Genomic DNA, 20,020 nt, shown 5'->3' on the forward strand with positions numbered 1-20,020 from the left:
TCACACCAGGAGTGACTTGCAGTATGTTCTCAAGTAGTTTCTGACACAATTTTACCTTTACAATTCTGTATATTTTGAGGACAAGTTTCCTTGGAAATTATTCAACTTTTTTTCAACCAGGGAAAATACTCATGTCAGATGTAGTAATTTCTTTCACTTTCATTGTTTCAATATTTTTTCATTCTTTTATGTAAATAAGGAAGCAGAAGAAGCCCAGGAAGAAGAGGAAGAGGCAGAAGAGGAGGAGGAAGGAGGTGAGGAGGGTGAAGAAGAAGAGGCAGAAGACGAGGAAGAAGAGGAATCTTAGTATATTTGTATGATTTTTTTCCTTCAAAAGGATTGTTCAGGTAATTATGCCAATTATCTGATCTCAGCTTCTACCTATAAATCTTACTCTCTATTGTATTATCTTAAAAATGAATAATTTCATTCTTCTTTTAAGCAGACAATAGAAACATCTAAATATCACCCATCACTTATTTTCTCCAAAGTAAGGATTGCATACTACTAACAGGAGAAAGCTAGAACATGAGTCAATCACATGAAGCAGTTTTGACCTATTGTTTTTCATAGGAAGAGGTAAAATAGGTGTATAATTCTCATGCTGTAATTGAGGGAATTAAATGCTATTTCTCTTATCTAGATTGTGTCCATATTTTTAATGAAAGAAAAGTAAAATTGAACTGAAAGTTCTGGTCAAATAGTTCAGTCATTATAATTGAGGTGTGGATTGCACAAAATCCCTAATCTGAAACCTTTGAAAAAAGGACTTGATTACAAATCCGTTGGGTTCATACTTAAGTGACATTTATCCTTTTATAATACAAACACACATGCACACAATCTGTACAAGCTTTTATTTATTTACACCTAGGAGTAAAGGAAGAAAGAGAGATGTAAATTAATTTATTCTTTGTGTCTAAAAAGCAGCTGAAAATGCATGAGGATGTTGTGGTTAGAGCTTCCATGCATGTATATGTCCCCTCCTCTTTTTAACACTATGTGTTAGGGCTGAGCAAAATTTCATTTGTGCCTTATTTGTCGTAAGATTCATACATACAACATGATATTAAGAAATGCAAGGGGCACCCATGCAAAAAACTTGAGATTCAAAACACTGATCTATGACTTTTCAGAAGAGTTATGTAAGCTTTGTAAATGACTTCAGGTCTCCATTGTGGGCACCGCTTCTCCCACAAAAGGGCTGGGTTTGGCTCCCCAAAAGGGCCCTGAGGAGGAGGATGAGGCCGGAGTGGAGGGTGAAGCCCAGTTCTTTCCCCAAATGGGGCACCGAGGGGGGCCCTGGACCAGAGAGAGGGAAGGAGGGATGTCTGGCTGGATGGCTAGGCAAGGAAGAAACCCTTCTGGCACTTGGCCAGCCCAGAGAGACAAGCGGAGACCACACTTACAGTTAAGGCTTTAACACAGGAAGCAAGCAGAATTCTGGGAAATGTAGTTTAGGGCGGGGCCATTTGAATTATCTGTCACAGAGATCCTTGCCGTCCCAAACTACATTTCCCAGAATTCATCCCTGAAAATTTTGGTGTTCATTCTCTGTGCGATGTATTTTCGGATGATGCGCGCAGATCCCAGTAGGGTGGCCTTTTGCAGTTGGCAGATCGTAATTTTGTCAATGTCTATTGTTTCCAAATGCCGGCTGAGATCTTTTGGCACGGCACCCAGTGTGCCCATCACCACCGGGACCACCTGCACTGGTTTCTACCAGAGTCTTTGAAGTTCAATCTTGAAGTCCTGATAGCGGCTGAGTTTTTCCTGTTGTTTTTCGTCAATGCGACTGTCACCTGGGATGGCGACATCAATGATTCAAACCTTTTTCTTTTCCACAACTGTGATGTCTGGTGTGTTGAGTTCCAGAACTTTGTCAGTCTGGATTCGGAAGTCCCACAGTATCTTTGCGTGCTCATTCTCCAATACTTTTGCAGGTTTGTGATCCCACCAGTTCTTTGCTGGTTTGACTGCTATTCCTGCCTGGCAGAGGGAGGTTGGACTGGGTCTTCCAGTGAAATAGCACTGTTAAGTTTATGTTGGTTAAAATTCCCTAAAAATCAGTGGATGTGCAAATCTTTCTGAAACTTGGGGGGAATGATGCCCTGGTTATGTTGTATCATTGAAAATAGATATTCAAAAAGATAGGTCTTATAGGTTTTTTTTTAAAAAAAAATGTTATAAAAACTTTGGCAAATTCCCAAAAATCAGTAGATGTGCGAAACATATCAAAACTTTGGGGGTGGGGGTGGGGGTGGGTGGGACCATGACTGGTAAATGTGTTCTAGCAAGTTTCATCCTAATTGCTCTAAAAATGAGAGAGAAAGGGGCCCTGAAAACTTCCCCACTTGCACAATTACATAATGAGCAATTACATAATGAAAAAGTAATGCAAATTTCATTATATCTTTATAGTTATGATATTTTAGAAACTATTTCCCCCCCCCCCCAATTTAGTAATGAGTATTGAAACGTTTTTTTCATTGATCACACAGGCCTACTGTGTTTCCCTGAGTTTACCTGCATAAGTTTACAGTCTTTGGTATTTCAGGTTCCCAGTTTTTTGTGGCTCAGAACAATCCATTGGTAGACTGGTGCCAGCTACTGTTTTAAACTGCCACTTTAAATCATAAAATCATAGAGTTGGAAGAAACCCCAAGGGCAATACAGTCCAACCCCTTGACATGCGGGAACACACACTCAAAGCACCCCTGACAGGTGGCCATCCAGCCTCCGCTTAAAAACCTTCAGAGAAGGAGACTCCACTACACTCCGAGGCAACATATTTCATTACCAAACAGCTCTTATCGCCAGAAATTTCTTCCTGTTCAGGTGGAATCCTAGTTTCCAGAGCAGCAGAAAACAAACTTGCTCCCCACCTTCAGTGAGATATTCTATCAAATATTTAAATGAGACTATCATGTCCACTCTTCTCTGGGCCATTTAAACATGTCTATTAATGTTGCCTCTCACTCTTCTTTTCTCCAAGCTAAACATACCCAGCTCCCTCAGCCGTTCGTCATGGGATTTGCTTTCCAAACCTTTCATAATTTTGCTCATCTTTCTCTGGACACATTCCAGCTTGTCCTTCTTGAATTACACTGTTGACTCATGTTCAGTTTGTGGTCGATTAAGATTCCTAGATCCCTTTCACGTGTAAAGGTCAATAGGCGTTCTGTCTCTAGTACTTTTTGCTACCTTTCATGCATGTCTGGAACATCTTTATGCCTTGCAAAAATATTGATCAGCCCTCTTCAGAGTGTCTAGTCACCATCATAAGAGCACTCATATCTAAAATAACCAGTGGACTCCAATCTCAGAGGCCATTGTTTAAAAACCTATAAATTTCAAGCAGTAATGTTAGATTCTTGGTAAATCTGTGTGATCTTGTAGCACTTTGATGCCATGGCTGCATCCTGCAGTGTTTGGGGTGCAACTAGAGCTTTGTGGCAGGGAATTCTAAAATCATAGAATCATAGAATCATAGAATAGTAGAGTTGGAAGAGACCACATGGGCCATCCAGTCCAACTCCCTGCTAAGAAGCAAGAAATCGCATTCAAAGCACCCCCGACAGATGGCCATCCAGCCTCTGCTTAAAAGCCTCCAAAGAAGGAGCCTCCACCACGGCCCCGGGGAGAGAGTTCCACTGTCGAACAGCTCTCACAGTGAGGAAGTTCTTCCTGATGTTCAAGTGGAATCTCCTTTCCTGTAGTTTGAAGCCATTGTTCCGTGTCCTAGTCTGCAGGGCAGCAGAAAACAAGCTTGCTCCCTCCTCCCTTTGACTTCCCTTCACGTATTTGTACATGGCTATCATGTCTCCTCTCAGCCTTCTCTTCTGCAGGCTAAACATGCCCAGCTCTTTAAGCCGCTCCTCATAGGGCTTGTTCTCCAGACCCTTAATCATTTTAGTCGCCCTCCTCTGGACGCTTTCCAGCTTGTCAACATCTCCCTTCAACTGTGGTGCCCAAAATTGGACACAGTATTCCAGGTGTGGTCTGACCAAGGCAGAATACAGGGGGAGCATAACTTCCCTGGATCTAGACGCTATTCCCCTATTGATGCAGGCCAGAATCCCATTGGCTTTTTTAGCAGCCGCATCACATTGTTGGCTCATGTTTAACTTGTTGTCCACAAGGACTCCAAGGTCTTTTTCGCACACACTGCTGTCAAGCCAGGCGTCCCCCATTCTGTATCTTTGATTTCCATTTTTTCTTCCGAAGTGAAGTATCTTGCATTTGTCCCTGTTGAACTTCATTTTGTTAGTTTCGGCCCATCTCTCTAGTCTGTCAAGATCGTTTTGAATTCTGCTCCTGTCTTCTGGAGTGTTAGCTATCCCTCCCAGTTTTGTGTCGTCTGCAAACTTGATGATCGTGCCTTCTAACCCTTCGTCTAAGTCGTTAATAAAGATGTTGAACAGAACCGGGCCCAGGACGGAGCCCTGCGGCACTCCACTTGTCACTTCTTTCCATGATGAAGACGACGCATTGGTGAGCACCCTTTGGGTTCGTTCGCTTAGCCAATTACAGATCCACCTAACCGTAGTTTTGTCTAGCCCACATTTTACTAGTTTGTTTGCCAGAAGGTCGTGGGGGACTTTGTCGAAGGCCTTACTGAAATCCAGGTACGCTACATCCACGGCATTCCCTGTATCGACCCAACTCGTAACTCTATCGAAAAAAGAGATCAGATTAGTCTGGCATGACTTGTTTTTGGTAAATCCGTGTTGACTATTAGCAATGACCGCATTTGTTTCTAAGTGTTCGCAGACCACTTCCTTAATGATCTTTTCCAGAATTTTGCCTGGTATTGATGTGAGGCTGACCGGACGGTAATTTTTTGGGTCGTTCTTTTTTCCCTTCTTGAAGATAGGGACCACATTTGCCCTCCTCCAATCTGCTGGGACTTCTCCCGTTCTCCAAGAACTCTCGAATATAATTGCCAGTGGTTCTGAAATAACTTCCGCTAGTTCCTTCAGTACTCTTGGATGTAGCTGGTCTGGCCCTGGGGACTTGAATTCGTTTAGAGTGGCCAGGTGTTCCTGGACAACTTGTTTCCCTATTTGGGGTTGGATTTCCCCCAATCCTTCGTCCATTCCATGTTGCTGAGGTTGAAGATGGCTTCCTTTTTGTGAGAAGACCGAGGCAAAGAAGGCATTAAGTAGTTCTGCCTTTTCCCTGTCCCCTGTCGCCATCACCCCATCTTCTCCTTGCAATGGCCCTATCGCCTCCTTTTTCTTCCTTTTTCTACCAACGTAAGCAAAAAAGCCTTTTTTGTTGTTTTTTATGTCCCTGGCAAGCCTGAGCTCATTTTGCGCTTTAGCCTTGCGAACCTTTTCCCTACAGGTGTTGGCTATACGTTTGAATTCTTCTTTGGTGATTTCTCCCCTTTTCCACTTCTTGTGCATGTCACTTTTGAGCTTTAGCTCAGTTAGAAGTTCTTTGGACATCCATTCTGGCTTCTTTGCACTTGTCTTATTTTTCTTCTTTGTTGGCACTGTTTGCATTTGCGCCTTGAGTATTTCACTTTTGAAAAACTCCCATCCATCCTTAAGTCCCTTGTTTTTTAATATTGGCGTCCATGGAATGCCGCTCAGTAATTCCTTCATTTTTTGGAAGTCAGCTCTCTTAAAGTCCAGAATGCGTGTTTGACTTGTCTTAGTTTCAGCATTCCTTTGTATTGCAAACTGCAGGAGCACATGGTCACTTGCCCCTAAGGATCCAACCACTTCAACTGTATTGATCAGGTCTTCCACATTTGTTAAGATTAGATCAAGAGTTGCTGATCCCCTTGTTGCCTCTTCTACCTTCTGGACCATAAAATTATCTGCAAGGCAAGTGAGGAATTTGTTGGACTTTGTACTCTTGGCTGAGTTTGTTTTCCAGCAGATATTGGGATAATTGAAATCGCCCATGACTACTATATCTCTTCTTTGTGCCTGTTTGGTCAGCTGTTGACAGAAGGCTTCATCAAGTCCTTCATCCTGACTCAGAGGTCTGTAGTAGACACCCACGACAAGATCTTTTTGAGTCCCAGTTCCCTTGATTCTTATCCAGATGCTTTCAAGCTGGTTTCCTGGATTACAGTCTTGCATTTCTTCTGCAACGTAACTGTTTTTGACATATAAAGCTACCCCCCTCCTCTCCCCTTTGTTCTATTTCTGTGAAAGAGGTTATAGCCCTCAATGGTTAAATTCCAGTGATGGGAGTCATCCCACCAGGTTTCAGTGATGCCTATGACATCGTATGTGTGGTGCTGTGCTAGGAGTTGGAGTTCGTCTTGCTTATTTCCCATGCTCTGAGCATTAGTGTAAAGACATGTAAGCCCCTGTGACCTCCCCTCGAACTGTTTATTTGGGATTATTGTGCTCTCTGTACTTGGTCCTTGCTGTGTTTGTGCAGCCCTCCGTTTAGCCTTTTGGCGGTTCCCTGTGGTCGTGGGTAATATAGTGTTCGCCAGGCTGTTGTTCCCCTCCCCCAGTGGATCTAGTTTAAAGTGCGCCTGATGAGGTTTGTGAGTCTGTGTGCAAAAAGATGTTTTCCTACTTGTGTGAGATGCACCCCATCGCTTGCCAGTAGTCCATCCTCTTGGATGAGTAGACCATGGTCAAGGAAGCCAAAATGCTCCTCTTGACACCATTTTCTGAGCCAGTTATTGACCTGTACTATTTTTCCGGCCCTTGTAGAGCCGTGTCCTACAACGGGGAGGAGGGATGAAAAGATCACATGTACATTATACAGTTTTAGCTTTGTTCCCAGAGCTCGAAAATCATTTGTGATCTTTTGAAAAGTATGTATAGTACCTACATGAATCAACATAAGGTGGGGAGGGTGATGGGGCTTTAGGAGCCTGCTGAGCCTCTGAGTGATATGGTGTATTTTTGCCCCCGGGAGGCAGCATGTTTCTCGAGCCATCCCATCTGGTCTGGAAATGATGGCTTCCGTTCCTCTAAGGAGGGAGTCACCTACTACCAAGACCTGTTTCCTTTGAGGATTGACAGGGTCCCTTTCGTGCAAGACAGTGTGTATGTCCCCTGAAGAGTGTTCCTGTTGAAGTGAATCATGTAGGTGTAAAGTGTTGTCCTCCTCCTCAACATCCCCAGTGCATTCATCAATGACAATCCATTGAGATACATCCGAGAGCCCATTACTCTCCCAAGGATGTTCCTGTTGCTCCTGGTCTATGATTGGGGATGGAGCATTTGCATGATTACATAAGTGTGACTGTGGTGATGCACTGTCCCCATCAGGGCTATCCCCTGCGCATTGATCCAGGGTGGTCCACTGAGTGGTATCTAAGAAACTGTGGTCCTCCACAAGATGTGTTTCCTGATTGTATGTTAATGATGTAAGAATTTCAAATCTGTTGTGTAAATGCAGCTGAGCAGAGGAGTTCTGCGGAGGCTGCCTCGTCCTGCGTCTTTTTCTATGGGTGACCTCCTTCCAAGCCTGAGGGTTGTCTACCTTTGAGTTGATCTCCCCATAAGGTTCCTGATCATGGTCTTGGTGGTGTTGGTGTGATGCAGGCTGCAGATCTACAGCAGCGTGTTGTGCAGTGTCCAAGAAGAGCTCGAGTGCCTGAATGTCCTTAAGGGTCTTAATACGGTGCTCAAGCTGTTGGATCCTCTGCTCCATCAGAGTCATCTGTTTGCATTTGGAGCAGTTGTAGTTGTCTAGTTTTTGTGTGAAAAAGCGGAACATGCCACAGCTGGTGCATGTGATGGGAATGTTTTGCTTTTGTTGCATCTCTTGGTGAGCGTGGTGGCCAAGTGGGATCTTTGTACAGTTAAGTAATATGCACGCACTTTATGTGCAGAGTGCAACAAACCACCTCTTTGTGTATTTGTTTATGTTGCTTTGTTTCCTGTATGTAATGCAAAGGATAGTTAGTAAAGGTGCCTTTGGCAAATAAAGCTTTCCCAGAAACTCAATTAACAGGGGACAATGCCTGCTGTCAATCAACTTAAGTACCTGGCTCTCTTTCAACACAACAGTAACACAACAGTTAGACTTTGACCACAGGAGCCAAGCCCACACTCAGTTTAAAATCTTAGCCAAATCTTAGCCAAATCCTACCTGAAGCCAGGGAGCAAAAATGTCCTCCTGCTGCCTCTGCCTCTGCGAGAACCAAAATCTCATGAGAACTACAAATCCCACAATATCTTAAGGTGGAGCCACGGCAATAAAAGTGGTATCAAAGTTCTATAATTGTGCAGTATGAAAGAGGCTTAATTCATAGCTGTTGGGGTTCAGTTCAGGAGAATATTGACTTTTCCTTTGCCCCCACCCCCTGATTTTTCTTGCCCCACTTTTCTTCCTTTCCATTTGAAAGGAAAGGTATGCAGTAAAGGTTGTAGATATGCCAGCCCTGGCATTTGACTCCTGAATTAGTGCAAGGAGGTGATTTTTCTTCTTATTTATATGGTAAAGAATAATTTACAATTGTAATATTCCTAAATAGTTTGTATTCTGGTTTATTTCTCTGCCCTTTTCTTTTATTGGTTTTTAAATGAGGGTAAATCCAATTAAACGAAGACAGGATATTTCTCAAGTAAGGAAACTCCTGCTGGGGCAACGATAGCCTTTGGCTTGCTGCCTCTAGCTGCAGAATATAGCAATAGTAGAAATTCTAAATATCTGTGAGCATGAAAATAATGTCCAACTGGTTGCATTGAGTAAGTAAGTATATATTGAACCAGAGCCCAGAGGAGCTACTTTCGTGAAAAGCATGGTTGCTGATCAACCATCCCTGGCTTGAAAGAAGCCAAGAAATTCTGGGAGTTATAATTCAACAGTAACCTTTTCAAGCTCTGTACTGAACATATCTCTTGTGCATCTAGGAATGAAAATGTTTGCTTACAGGTATGGAGGAGGATACATTACTTGACTACTTTCTCCCTTTTGGTCCACATGGAACATTCTTCAATATAGGAAGGAGTTGGAGAATCCCTGATTCTTGCACTTCTGCCTATGAAATGTCTGGCTGATATGGGATCCCTTTCGCTCTATCGAACAGTAGCACCATACTACCACTACAACAGTCATGGATGCATCCCATAGAATCCCAGGGCTTGTAATTTCATAAGAGGCACTACATATCTCTGGCTGAGAAGTAAACTGCAAATCCTAGGATTTCATAGGATGGTCTCATGGCAGTTAAAATGGAATCGTAGCGTCATAATAGTGCAGTGTGAGAGGACACAGGTTAAAACCTTAGTGCTGTCCCCTTACTGTTGGGTGGAGTACATTCAACAAGATGAAGGGACAGAAGTATGTGTCTTGGGAAGGGAATCTCATAATCAAAGAATCATAGAGTTGGAAGAAACCTTGTGGGCCATCCAGTCCAACCCCCTGCCATAAAACAGGAAAATCGCATTCAAAGCACCCCTGACAGATGGCCGTCCAGCCTCTGTTTAAAAGCCTCCAAAGAAGAAGAAGCCACCACACCACAGAGAGTTCCACTGTTGAACAGCTCTCACAGCTCAGAAGTTCTTCCTAATGTTCAGGTGGAATCTCCTTTCCTGAAGTTTGAAGTTTAAAGTCATTGTTCTGCGTCCTAGTGTCCAGAGTTGCCGAAAATAAGTTTGCTTTCTCCTCCCTATGACTTCCCCTCACATATTTATTGCAAAGTTGCAAAGTATTTGCTCATGCCTCTCCCATTCATCTCTGATGCTCATTGTATCTTTTAAGTGGGGAGAAACACTAAACCACAGTCCAGGTAGTTATCCCATTGTGCAGCTTTATAAGGGAGAATTCAAGTCCTTCATGCTCAAAGAGGAGACAGATTCAGGACTTTATTGCAGGAAGCAGCCAAACCAGCATTGCAATCCCTCTCACATAATAGCATCTTGCTGCCGATTTGCTCCCACCCCAATGATTCCTACTTCTTAATGGGCAAAACCTGTCAATAGCTTTCAATCCCCCATCACCTATTTTAGTACGACAGGTACCTTCTGCTTCTGTGCCAGCATACTGGCAGTAAAGTGATGTCAGGGAATGAGATTCTCCTCCTCTCTCCCTCCCTGTTGGATTTTCACATTTGCATTAAAATAAAATATATACAAAATTAAGGAATAGCAGTAGTTTGGGAAGGCAATGTTAGTAGGGTGTGTGGAAGTATGATCATGGAACCATGGATTTTCAAATCAGCACAACTGTACTCATAAAGAGAGGTGAAATATCAAGGATGCTCAGCACAGTATGTATCCCTTATCAATGACTCACTCCAGTTGCTGATAGCTAATTGTTTCTAAAACAGGGACAAGATACCTCTGCCCTGGGGCTTCCCAGGCTTGAAACTGTTTTATTTCTACTGCTGATCTGTAATTGGTAATAAAGGCCTATCTCTAGCATGGAGATTTCACTTTCAGGGAGCTGAACTCTGCTTTGCAGCCCAGGAGGGCATTGCACTGGGATTTACCTGTGAGAAAACATGTATAAATTGAATTCTGATTTGCAGTCTGGGAAGATGATGTGCTGGGGCTTAGCCCAAGTAGAAATTAATACAATTAAAGTTCTAAACTGTAATTGATAATAAAAGGCTATTTACAACCTTAGATTTGAATTCTGGGTGAAGTGAACTCTGCTTTGCAGCCCAAACTATTGAACTGAATTTAAATTGAAGTGAGATGTTCTTTGTACGATCGGTGGTAAGATATACAAATGGGTAAAAGTGATGTATGATCTTGTCCACTGCTGGACTGCAGAGCCTACCATACGGGGCCAATCTGAGATTGAAGCCAAGGCAAACAAAGGGTTTTTGTTCATAGTCTGCATTCCCATAATCAAAAGCCACCTTGCCTCATGGCACAAACTCTCCCTGAGTTTCACTGGTTTGTGAAAAAACTCAATGATATGCCTTTGTCCTTCCTTCTTTTTTCTTTTTTGTAGCCTTTATATTATGCATCACCTGAGGCTGAGTTTTCTCTCTTGTGCACAAGGCTGATACTTACATCATATTTTCAATATTTCCTTGACAGGAACCTGAAGCCCATGGCAGTCACCACAGCATGAAGATTAAAACAACCATTTTCTCTCTATTAAAACATCATTGGCTGCCCTCTCTCCAGCTCCAGATATTGGCACAGATGTTACTTCAGACAACAAGCAGCCCCACACGCAGCCTTTATATATATATATATATATATATATATATATATATATATACACACACACACACACACACACACACACACACACACACACACACATATACACACACACACACACACACACACATACACACACATACACACACACACACACACACACACACACACATGTTTGTGTGTATGATACTCTGGCTTTGTATCATATGGATCTTCAGGGCTTCAGAACCTGATGACCAACCAACGCTGTGAATCTGATTTTAGGATACAGATTCCCATGGATTGGGGTTGTTTCAGTTTCCATGTTTGTGCCTTATCTAGGCATGCAGTGGCAACCCATGGAAGAGATGGTGTTCAGAACCGGAAACTCCCAAATAGCTCTGTGTACCTATGTGCCTTTTAATCTGTAAACTAGCCTTTGAAGTGTGTGTTATTTTTAATGTACAGCGTTAACTGAAATAAACACATTTCATGCCAAGTATCTGTTTGTTTCCTACAGGCATTAATTTACTATACTGAGTGATCAAAAGAGAAAGTTGAAATTACATTTGATGCAGTTCCCTAGGAAAAGTTATTTGAGGAAGAACCGCCCCCGCTGATTTGCTCCTATATTTTTTGCTAGCTTTGCACAACATTAATCATAATTTCCATTGTTCATAAAGGCAGAGGTTTTGAAAAAGTATTACAGACTCTGAGATATTAGCCTGCAAGTTAAGTTACCCGTTTCCTCCTGCTGCCAATCAAAATTTATATCCTGTTTCTCCACTATCATATATTTGGACAAGAAGTGTTGCTCAAACGTGGCTAGAGGAAAACACTTTTTTTCCCAATTTTCTTCTAATCCTTGCTGTGTCACTGAATGGGGAGGAATTCAGTAGATTGTAGGGAAATTGTAGTCCAGAGGGAATTTCACCTGTGTGAACTCTTATGAGCTGTCAGAAAAAAAAGCATATTTTATTATTACAATAGGTGTATATATATATATATATAGGTCAGGAGCTGGCAATATTAGCAATCTTACAGTGTTTCCCCACCTTGACTACAACAAGCATGGTTCCTCAGAAGAAAACTTTTGTGCTAGGTGAATATGTTGATGATGGCAGATATGAGAAAACTGAGGGCCAGAGTAGAAATTGTGCTGGAGATCCATAAATAGTATATTTCACTTTAAAATATCTTCATATCAATACAGTAGAGTCTCACTTATCCAACACTCGCTTATCCAATGTTCTGGATTATCCAATTCATTTTGTAGTCAATGTTTTCAATACATCGTGATATTTTGGTGCTAAATTCGTAAATTACTACATAGCATTACTGCGTATTGAACTACTTTTTCTGTCAAATCTGTTGTATAACATGATGTTTTGGTGCTTAATTTATAAGATCATAACCTACTTTGATATTTAATAGGCTTTTCCTTAATCCCTCCTTATTATCCAACGTATTCGTTTATCCAATGTTCTGCTGGCCCGTTTATGTTGGATAAGTGAGACTCTACTGTAGTTATGCTGAGGTGAGACAAATTGGAACCAGAGTTGCTGGGGGATTGAATCCTTTCACGAAGCTGCTACTTTGGGATAAAATATGCAAATACATCTACTTCTGAATAAAACATACAAACCCACACACACATATACACACATATAGACATATAGACACAGACATATTTTGGGAAAAGTAGTAGATAATTGAAGTTAATCTCAGAAGTTGGAGAAATGTGTGTAGAGAAGAATTGTAAACATCCTTACCCAGTGTAGTTCCCCTGATCTAAATTTGCCCCATGCAGTGTGTTATTAATACTTGAAATGACATGTTTAAAATAATTGATCTTTTGCATAACATTGAGTTTACTCCTAATTCAGCATCCTCACTGTTTGGTACCACAAGAACCCAGCACTGTGAGCTGTCTCCAGTTTTTGGATTTGTGCCTTATAAATCTGTTGACTACTACTCCCTTCATCCTAAATTAAGATGTTTAAGAGCCAAGTTCCTCTGGGAAGATAAGAGCTAAAACTAAGACATCTGAAGTGTGTCAAGTTTCAGAAGATTATTATGATGGTTGGATGAAAGGGTTAGATATCAGAATCAGGATCAAAACCTGACAACCTTCGAGCAGAGTAGCTTTCCCACAAAGTTACAACAGCATAGTGGAAATAACGTATAAAGGTTTTGACCCTTGATTAATAAATCCATATGTCTTATAAACCCGAGGTTAAGATGACTAATATATCCACTGCCTATTAATTCCCAAATAGTCTTACAGTTAATGAGGTATCTCAGGAATAAAAGGGTCCTGTCCAAAAAAAGCTTCAACTTCACCAGTTTGTGTAAAATACTTATGCACTTTCACTGAATAGTGTATAAATAGGATCATAACTTTTCTGAAACCATTAGATGTGCTTAGTCTGATCCCACAGATTTACCAAGTGTACCTTCAATTGGATGACTTATTCTTGATGTGCCTTGCTGAATGAGACCCCAGGTTTATGTCAACAGCTACCCTTGATTGAGCCTTTGGGGTTCACTGTCACTCTCAAAGAGAATCTGACTTTGTTAAACACAGAAGTGATTGTAACTACCTATAACAGGTGTTGGATTGACACAGCTACTAGTGGTTGTGCTGCTACTGCTCAGTCATCTAGTCGTCTCCGACTCTTCGTGACCTCATGGACCAGTCCACTCCAGAGCTCCCTGTCGGCTGTCACCGCCCCCAGTTCCCTCAAGATCAACCCAGTGACCTCAAGGATACCATCCATCCATCTTGCCCTTGGTCGGCCTCTCTTCCTTTTTCCTTCCATTTTCCCCAGCATCATGATCTTTTCCAAGCTTTCCTGTCTCCTCATGATGTGGCCAAAATACTTCATCTTTGCCTCTAATATCCTTCCCTCCAGTGAGCATCCGGGCATTATTTCCTGGAGGATGGACTGGTTGGATCTTCTTGCGGTCCAAGGCACTCCAGCCTTCCTTATGGTCCAGCTCTCGCATCCATAGGTTACTATGCGGACCTTCGTTGCCAGTGTGATGTCTCTGCTCTTCACTATTTTGTCAATGTTCCTCCCAAGAAGTAAACGTCTTCTGATTTCCTGGCTGCAGTCTGCATCTGCAGTGATCTTCACGCCTAGAAATATAAAGCTTGTCACTGCCTCCATGTTTTCTCCCTCTATTTGCCAGTTGTCAATCGGTGTAGTTGCCATGATCTTGGTTTTCTTGACATTTAACTTCAACCCAGCTTTTGCAAATTCTTCTTTCACCTTGGTGATAAGGCTCCCCAGCTCCTCCTCACTTTCGGCCATCAGAGTGGTATCATCTGCATACCTAAGGTTGTTAATGTTTCTTCCAGCAATTTTAACTTTGGCCTTGGATTCCTCAAGCCCTGCATGTCGCGTGATGTGTTCTGTGATGTAGCTGTGTACTACCTATAATCATGTCAGTGAAGACCTGAAGTGCAGATAAGGCCAAAAATGTGATTATATGATGAACATGTTTTTGTCACATATTTTTAAAGTCAAGACTTTACCTGTTTAACCTGGAGCCCAAGTAAGACAAGTTTCTAGCCTTTTCTCTTTATTGTTGTTAGCCTACATTTGAAATGAATTACAAGTGACACTGGAGAGTAAATCAGATGTAATGCTGGCATCAGAACCGGCCCGAGGTAATTCTGAGTAGTAGGCGAACCTAATCCTGGTAGCCCCCCCCCCAAATTTTGGCGCCTGCCCACTCCCCACAAACCGGCGGCAGCGGCGCATGCTTTCACACTGCCCAGAAGGCGGGCCCAGGCCAGCGTGTGCCTGGTCTGTGTGCCGGTGCACGTCGGCACGCAGGGTGGGCAGGCGCACGCTGACGTGGGCCCGCCTTCCAGTCAGCGTGAGAGTGTGCACGTTACCCGGAAGGCAGGCCCAGGCCAGTGTGCGTCGGCACGCATGCCACCGCAGCCATGGCCTCTGGTTTGTGGGGGGTGGGTGGGTGCCACCCATCTGCGCGAGTGATCGAAGCCCTGCGCACAAGAGCCCAATGGGACTCCTGCGCGCACGCACGCACGTGCAGGGCTTCGATCGCTCGCGCGGACGGGCAGCTTGCGTGCCTTATGTGCCGGGTGAGCGATCAAATCCTTGCGCATGCACACAGGAGTCCCATTGCCCAAAATGGCCGATGGGACTCCTATGCGCATGCGCAAGGCTTCTGAAGCAGAAAAAAGCATAGGGGATGGTGGCAAGGATGGTTACATGGGGGCTCCTCGAGTGTGCCCCCTGTTGGTATGTGCCACTAGAGACCGCTTAATTCACCTCACCATTGGACCGCCTCTGGCTGGCATCATGTTCTTTGTTTATTCTTCCTCTTGCCTTGTATGGTATAAGAGTTGCTAGCAACCTCAGTGTAATTAAAGACAACTTTTCTATCCATCTGTCTGTGTTTCCTTTCCCCCATAAGATGATAAAGAATTTCAATAATGGGAAATAAGTAAGCTAAAAATGTTAAACTCTACAGTGAGCACAAATTATGACAAGTAGGTAGGATATAAATAAGTACATTTGAAAACCATTTTATCCAGAACTTTGTAGAAATTGTATTTTCCTCAAAGAGACTACAGTCAGTAAAATGTCAGGACTTTTAAGTACTTTATAAAGAGTACATGATGAGATTTTTGAGTTTTTAGAAACAGAGGAAACAATAAAACAGATGAATCACTTAAGGCAGTTGACTGTCTTGCTAAATGGTCTAAAGCTCTAAAGATAAAATAACATCAGTATTGACAGAGGCGATGAAAGAAATTACAGAAAGTAAACCTGGCTAAGCAGTATGTATGAAGCCATTAATTCCCATTTTCTTTTTTTATCTTTTCTTTTTAATTGCTTCCATTGTATATACATTTTCTTCTTTATTTAACTTTTACAATATAAACAATATAAGAGTACAGCAGTTAATCATAATTTAAGATCTTACTTTTATTTCATCTATGTTCCCTCCCTGTTTTGCCAAAGGCAAAGGTTCTTTTTGGATTCCGAGGCAATGAGCATGCAAGTGGTTTGAAGTTCAAAAGGTTGTTCTTAAAAAAGCAAGCAAAAGTATTATAAAAGGGAAATACTTCCTCAGTTGCTAGAAACCCCAGGGACAAGGAGGAAAACCCCAGTCTTGGCAAGTAATCAGCATCTTCCAAGTTTCAGTTTGCATCCAGGTCCATTTTTGGCAGAACCACGAGGTCTTGTATGCCCTAACAAGAAGACAACACCATCATCAATCACATCTACTTTTCTCAGATGTATTTACACTATGATGTACTTGCACCACCCAAAAGATAGCCAAAGGAGTGGACAGCAGCCAACTTCACTGATTAGAGTATTCTCCCACTTTGAAAGGCTGCACCATCCTGACCTTGAAAAATAATCAAAACAATCCTTGAAGGAGAACTAATCTAAAGATCTTTTAGGATAATGGTTCTCAACCTGTGGGTCCCCAGGTGTTTTGGCCTACAACTCCCAGAAATCTCAGCCAGTTTACCAGTTGTTAGGATTTCTGGGAGTTGAAGGCCAAAACATCTGTGGACCCAAATGTTGAGAACCACTGTTTTAGAAGCATGAACAGGACAATTGTGGCACACTATCCCTATCTTCTTGATATACAATGGTCTTCAAAAGTTTTTCCTATAGTCCCCTCCCCCAGTCATGGACATGTAGGATACTTTTTTCTTGTTGATCCTCTTTCTAATATATTATCCCATACTTGTCTATAATTATAAATAATAGTTTTAATTCTCATTCTCAAGCCAGATTTTGGTATGCACCACACTCGTCAAGCTGAAGGCCCATTTCTCTTATAAAAGTTTGTTTGAAAATGACAAAAGGTATTCTACTGCATAAGTGCCTTTCAACTGCTGTTTCAAACAAATTTTATACCTATGAGACAAAGCACAGACTGTATTCATTTATTGTTCACAAGAAAGAAGTCTTCACCCATGCTTCTTTTATCCCTGGATGATGAGAAGTCTTCTGTCTTTGTTGGGATTTTCTGTTTGCAACCTAGTATAAATGAAAATGTTCTTCTCAACTCTTGCAAGATTTATATTTTTCCTACTCTGTCCATTTAGTTTTATTGTATCTTTTATCTAATGAAGATTACCTAGTAAAATTCAATGGGGAGGAGGGTGAAGGTAAGGCAAAAAAGGAAGGAAAAAGAAGAAAAACTAAGAAAAAAAATACAAAAAAGCAATTCCTTGACTTATATGAAACAGTTTGTTCCATCTGTGATTAAGCCCAGGTTACATACAGAATCAAAAAAGTGTACCAAATTGTTTAAAATTGGCTCATTTTTTGTAATGTGAAGTATCTTTTCATGAAACACTACTATAAGATATTAAATCCAACTATTCAATGAGATGTGTTATTAGATTTCCAGTTTGACAAGACTGTGACTTTGGCCATTAATATACCTGCAGCAAGCCATCCCCCCTCCATCCTTCCCAAACTATAAACCATATGATCCAACATCTCCTTCTCCATAAAACATGTAATGTCTGATAAGATAATTTTACTGCAGTTACTCAGAGTGGATGAATGTTAGCGTGGAAAGACTTGGTAAAACAGGAAGCCTACAATTATAGCAATGGAAATTATGTTCTTTCTAGCATCAGGACAGGATGGATACATATACGCATCTGCTCTCATTCTCTCAATACACCAACTGTGTGGAAATCATATTATTATTTGGCAATTTAAAATTAAAATATAGCTGTGAGTGGATGGCACCCTGTCTCACACAACTTAAGTGATAGCATGTTCACCAGCATTTGATGTAAAGTATTTTTATTTTATTTCTATCCCACTCTTCTTACCCAGAGGGGGACTCAGAGCGGCTTATGTTTTATGCTTATTTTTATGTTTTATTCTGAAATACTGACTTTCAGCTAGGAAAGTAAAAAGGCACTGGCTGTGTTCTAGCAGCATTTTCTCCTGATGTTTCACCTGCATCTATGGCTAGCATTTTCAAATGATCTGAAGATGCCAGCCACCAATGCAGGTGAAATGTCAGGAGAAAATGCTGCTAGAACATGGCCATTCAGCCCGGAAGCCACACAATACTCTAGTGATTCTGGCCATGAAAGCTTCTGATAAAAAATTGTTTCCACTCTCTGCAGCTTATACATCTCAAGAAAGGCATGCTTGGTTAGTTGGAGCACTCCTTAAGGGAAGAACAATACACTGACTTGTGTTTCGTTTTGTCCCTTCTTGGCATGCTTCTTGTGATTCTGTAGCAGGGAAGTGATGGCGATCTTTTCTGATTTAATTGCACATGAATTATTTGCACAATAGCTAGTTTTGTACCCACTTTCCCATTGATCCTTAACTTTCCCTGAAAGCGGAAGAAGAGAAAAGGGGTAGTTTAGCTTTGGTATCAAGACATCAGTTATATCCAGCACTTGGCCAGAAGTGTAAGACTTCCAGACTTTCATAATAGTTCCGTTTCATGTTACTGAAGTAGAATTCAGATGTAAAAGTGAAGTTATATAAGGAGTTGTTTTTTCTCTAGATCAAGGAAGCTAGAAAGACAATTATTGGCAGCAGTGCCAATCCTCATCTAAGCCAAAGAATGTCCTTCATATTCCATTCAGACTTCAGCTACTGGTTAGAACAAGTTCCTGTTTCAAGAACAGTTAATTCCGACGAGACTGCATTGATTCACAGATTTCTAATCTGGATTTTGTGTTCTTGTCTTAACATTTCCCAAGATATTGTTTCCAAAGTTACAATGTTTTTAAGTGTTACAGCACTTAAAGGCTATTAGCTGGTCTTAGTAAGTTTATGGGTTTTAAAATGATTAAGTAGAACAATTTTCACAATTATAGTAGATAATTTTGCTTGGCAGAGCTTGGTGTATGTAACAAAATAGGGAGGAGGAGAAATGTATGTCTGACTTCCCCAAAGCTCCAAAACCCCGAAACCCAGGGATATGAAATTTAGCATGTAAACTAAGGGAAGAAGGGTAACTGCATTGGATTCATTTTGTTTTGAAAATAGATTAATTATAATGAATTAAAATCTGTTGCCTACTATACCTCTGTTAGTAATTAGAGAGTAGATAACTCTAAACTTTCCTAGAAGGTTCAGGTATAGGCTATGGATGTCTCTACTGGGCTTCTAGGGACCTCCATTGATTCTTAACTGAGACAGAGAATCTTAGTACAGTAGAGCTTGTCCAACATAAACGGGCCGGCAGAACATTGGATAAGTGAAAATGTTGGATAATAAGGAGGGATTAAACATCAAATTATATTATGATTTTACAAATTAAGCACCAAAACATCATGTTTTACAACAAATCAACAGAAAAAGCAGTTCAATACACAGTAACATTATGTAGTAATCACTGTATTTATGAATTTACCAGCAAAACATCACAATGTATTGAAAACATTGACTACAAAAATATTGACTACTAAAAATTGACTACAAATAAAGATAGAATTACATAAAATGAAGTTACAGTAACAACATTGTCTGTGATCCTTGCCTGCCTAGAGAAACAGCAGTGGATCTGGGCGGGAGGCAGACTGCACTGGATAATACAGAACATTGGATGAGTGAAGGTTGGACAAGTGAGACTCTACTGTACTTGGTTAGGGGAAAGAGAAGAATAAACAGAAAGGCTGGGGGGAAATGAATGGATATCACAAACTGAACTTGAGGTTGTCCTGGGATATTCATTTCAGCAGAAAGTCTATATGTAGATAAGATATGCATAATGAGCAAAGGAAAAAGACATATAAGAACAGGATTGGAAGAAAATGAAGGAGTGTGAGAAATAAATGAGGGAGAAAGTATAACGATCAGATCTTTTATTTTAGGCAGAGCTTTGTCAGCATAACTCATAAAATTTGGGCTTGAATCTCTTAAGATGTGGCATTGCGAACTACA

The 20,020-nt window shown here is 41.4% G+C and overlaps 1 protein-coding gene across 6 annotated transcripts in view; it reads left to right on the top strand.

The window, feature by feature from the left end:
- Positions 1–20,020, top strand: part of sh3bgr (SH3 domain binding glutamate rich protein) — a 77,294-nt gene that overhangs the window by 50,254 nt on the left and 7,020 nt on the right. For 5 of the 6 annotated variants that reach the window (XM_008107512.3, XM_062975111.1, XM_062975113.1 and 2 more), the window contains 2 exons: positions 200–347; positions 10,983–11,592. In XM_008107512.3, the coding sequence (XP_008105719.2) occupies positions 200–307 (108 nt within the window). In that variant the 3' untranslated portion in view covers positions 308–347; positions 10,983–11,592. Of the gene's footprint in view, positions 1–199; positions 348–10,982; positions 11,593–20,020 lie in introns of those variants that run through there. The other variant, XM_062975112.1, reaches the window with a different exon arrangement.

This window comes from Anolis carolinensis, chromosome 3, assembly GCF_035594765.1.
Source record: "Anolis carolinensis isolate JA03-04 chromosome 3, rAnoCar3.1.pri, whole genome shotgun sequence".
Lineage (NCBI taxonomy): Eukaryota > Metazoa > Chordata > Lepidosauria > Squamata > Dactyloidae > Anolis > Anolis carolinensis.